Raw genomic sequence first — 2,500 nt, forward strand, 5'->3', positions numbered from 1 at the left:
GGGATTGACCAGCAGGGGTGTGATTGGCCCATACTCCCTGTTCTTCTCCTATGTGTTGTGTGTTGTGTATGTTAACTGCTGCCCAGGCTGCTTCCCCTCAGTGTTGACTCTGTCCTCCGCTTTGAATACCTCAGCTGAGCTTCAGCCATGCATCAAAGACAGGCCGTTTGAGTCCTGTCTGACGTCCACTCTTAAGTGCTCTTTAAACCGATGACAACAAGCAGCCTTTGGATTCTGTTGTCATGCAAATATGCTACCGTTCTTTCATTTGTTGTGATTTCTGTCCGTAGGTGGGAGTGGCTATGAGTTGTCCCATGGCTAGCTTCGCCCCTTCCAGTTTTAAAGACCGCCCCCTCTGCAGAACCAGCTTCATCGCAGAGATCCAGAGCATGATGTAAGACACACTCACGCGCATTATATGCACTACATGAGGTAGACAACAACAACAATACCGTCATGCAAATTATGATATTAGTGGAGGAATAAAACGTTTCACAGTCGTACTATAGACTGGAATTAATTGAAAATATAATTGACAAAGAATAGCTGCCAAGTAACAATGAAGGAGAGAGAGAGACACCAAGAAAGACAAACAGAGACTCACCCCAGTAGTGAGCTGGAGCGCTGCTATCAAACAGGCTGTTTGAGGCCATGCTGACAAGAGGGACTGAAAGGAAAATGGGAAAATCTGTTGCAATGCAAATTGTAAATACCGGTGTTGCTCAATTCTGATAACTTAAAATAAATTGAAACAGTTTTTTTAAGGAATTGACAGTGAAATAATGCATAAAAGCATTTTAAGAATATATATAATAGCCAGGGTTTGCAAATTATTTGAAGTAGGTAAAGTTATTATGGTATTTTCCATGGTATATACTACAGTAGTATGCAACTTTTGGTATTAACACACAGAAATGACTCTCTCCTCAATTATTTGAGGATGTGACCTCATCCATGAATTGAACCATAAGAGGGAACAATGAAATATAATGGGAACATTTTCATAGCCATCTCCTTGTCCAATACAAAGATGCCCATCTTGATCATCAAATAAGATCTGGATTCCCAGGTTCTCCCCCAGATGAGTGTGTGTGTGTGTGTGTGTGTGTGTGGTCTGGTGGACTCACCGCGGCTGCAGTAGTGGTGTGGTGAGGCTGTGGCGGAGTCTTCACCGGCCGCGCTGGTGGTCAGAATGAATCAAACCCAACTAAACCCCAAAAAACCCAACGCTGTCCTCCAACACAGACCTGTAAACCCAGCCCCCAGAGACCACAGGCCCAACCCAGGCCCAACCCACCCCTGCACACAGGTCCAGAGGGTGTGGGTGGTTAGGAACTGAAAGGGTGAGGGGAGAGAAGGAATAAGGGAAGGAACAGGAGAGGGAAGAGGGCAGGATGTGGGCTGAGGTTTCTCTTTCTGCCATCATGGAAGTGGCTTCTCTCCATGCAAATTGTGGCTTGACCAAATTTTTTTTTTGCCGGTTTTAGAACGAGATTTTGTCGTGTGTGTGTGTGGAAGGGACGGAGGGAGAGGGGGTAGACATGGGAAGAGGTGAGACCATTGACAAATTACTTGAATGTTGGTTTCTTTGCATGCACCGTCATCCTGCCTTCTGTATTGTGTTTATTGTTTGACTGTTAGGGAAAAGCATTTTATTTTTATTTTGAGGATGTCACATCTTCAAAATACGTAATAAGTACAATTGTAATTGGTAATTGTAATCGTTTTCAGACATTTGACTTTCAAAGAGTTTCCCATCAAAAGGTGTGTGTGTGTGTGTGTGTGTGTGTGTGTGTGTGTGTGTGTGTGTGTGTGTGTGTGTGTGTGTGTGTGTGTGTGTGTGTGTGTGTGTGTGTGTGTGTGTGTGTGTGTGTGTGTGTGTGTGTGTGTTAGGTTTGCACTGGGAGATGCTCGAAGACCCCTCTATGATACAGCTGCTCTGGTGGAGGACATTGTACACACGCAGCTCATCACGATGGTAACACACACACACACACACACACACACACACACACACACACACACACACACACACTCTTTCCTAATGAACCAGAGTCATTGAAGACCATTGAAGGCGTCATGACGGCAGGAGGTAGAATTATGGACTCATTCAGATCTTTTGAAGCGGATATTGCGTTAGCTGTACCCTTTAGCAGAGCTTAAGTTCCAAGCACCTTATACGCACAAACCAAGAAATTCAGTTTTATGCTGGTAAAAAAGACACCACAGAAAACCTTCTGTTGTGTGAACTCCAATTAAAATATTTCCATTAATGAAATAATGCACATAATTTACTTAATAATGCACATAATTTAATTTAGTCATCCATAGCGATGTACAGTATGTCACGTAAGAAGTTAACGATGCTCATGTGTCTCTTCCTTCGTTAGTGAAGTCAGCTTCACAAACGCTGGGCCCTTTTCTCCTTGGCCTAAATTGCTTGTATGCTAATTGAAAGGATTTGATTGGCTGGCCAGTTGCAGCAGGTGTGTGAGGGGGC

General features: G+C 43.9%; 1 protein-coding gene across 1 annotated transcript in view; it reads left to right on the top strand.

Annotated features, from left to right (window-relative positions):
- The first annotated feature begins 294 nt into the window (after positions 1-294).
- The window catches only part of supt3h (SPT3 homolog, SAGA and STAGA complex component), a 7,476-nt gene continuing 5,270 nt past the window's right edge, over positions 295-2,500 (top strand). Inside the window, exons 1-3 of the mRNA XM_084470773.1 lie at positions 295-394; positions 1,894-1,978; positions 2,478-2,500. The exon at positions 2,478-2,500 is cut by the window's right edge and continues 64 nt beyond it. Coding sequence (XP_084326899.1) covers positions 303-394; positions 1,894-1,978; positions 2,478-2,500 — 200 coding nt within the window. The 5' untranslated portion in view covers positions 295-302. The remainder of the gene's footprint in view (positions 395-1,893; positions 1,979-2,477) is intronic.

The sequence above is a fragment of the Micromesistius poutassou genome, assembly GCF_964030765.1.
Source record: "Micromesistius poutassou genome assembly, chromosome: 7".
In the NCBI taxonomy this organism is placed as follows: domain Eukaryota; kingdom Metazoa; phylum Chordata; class Actinopteri; order Gadiformes; family Gadidae; genus Micromesistius; species Micromesistius poutassou.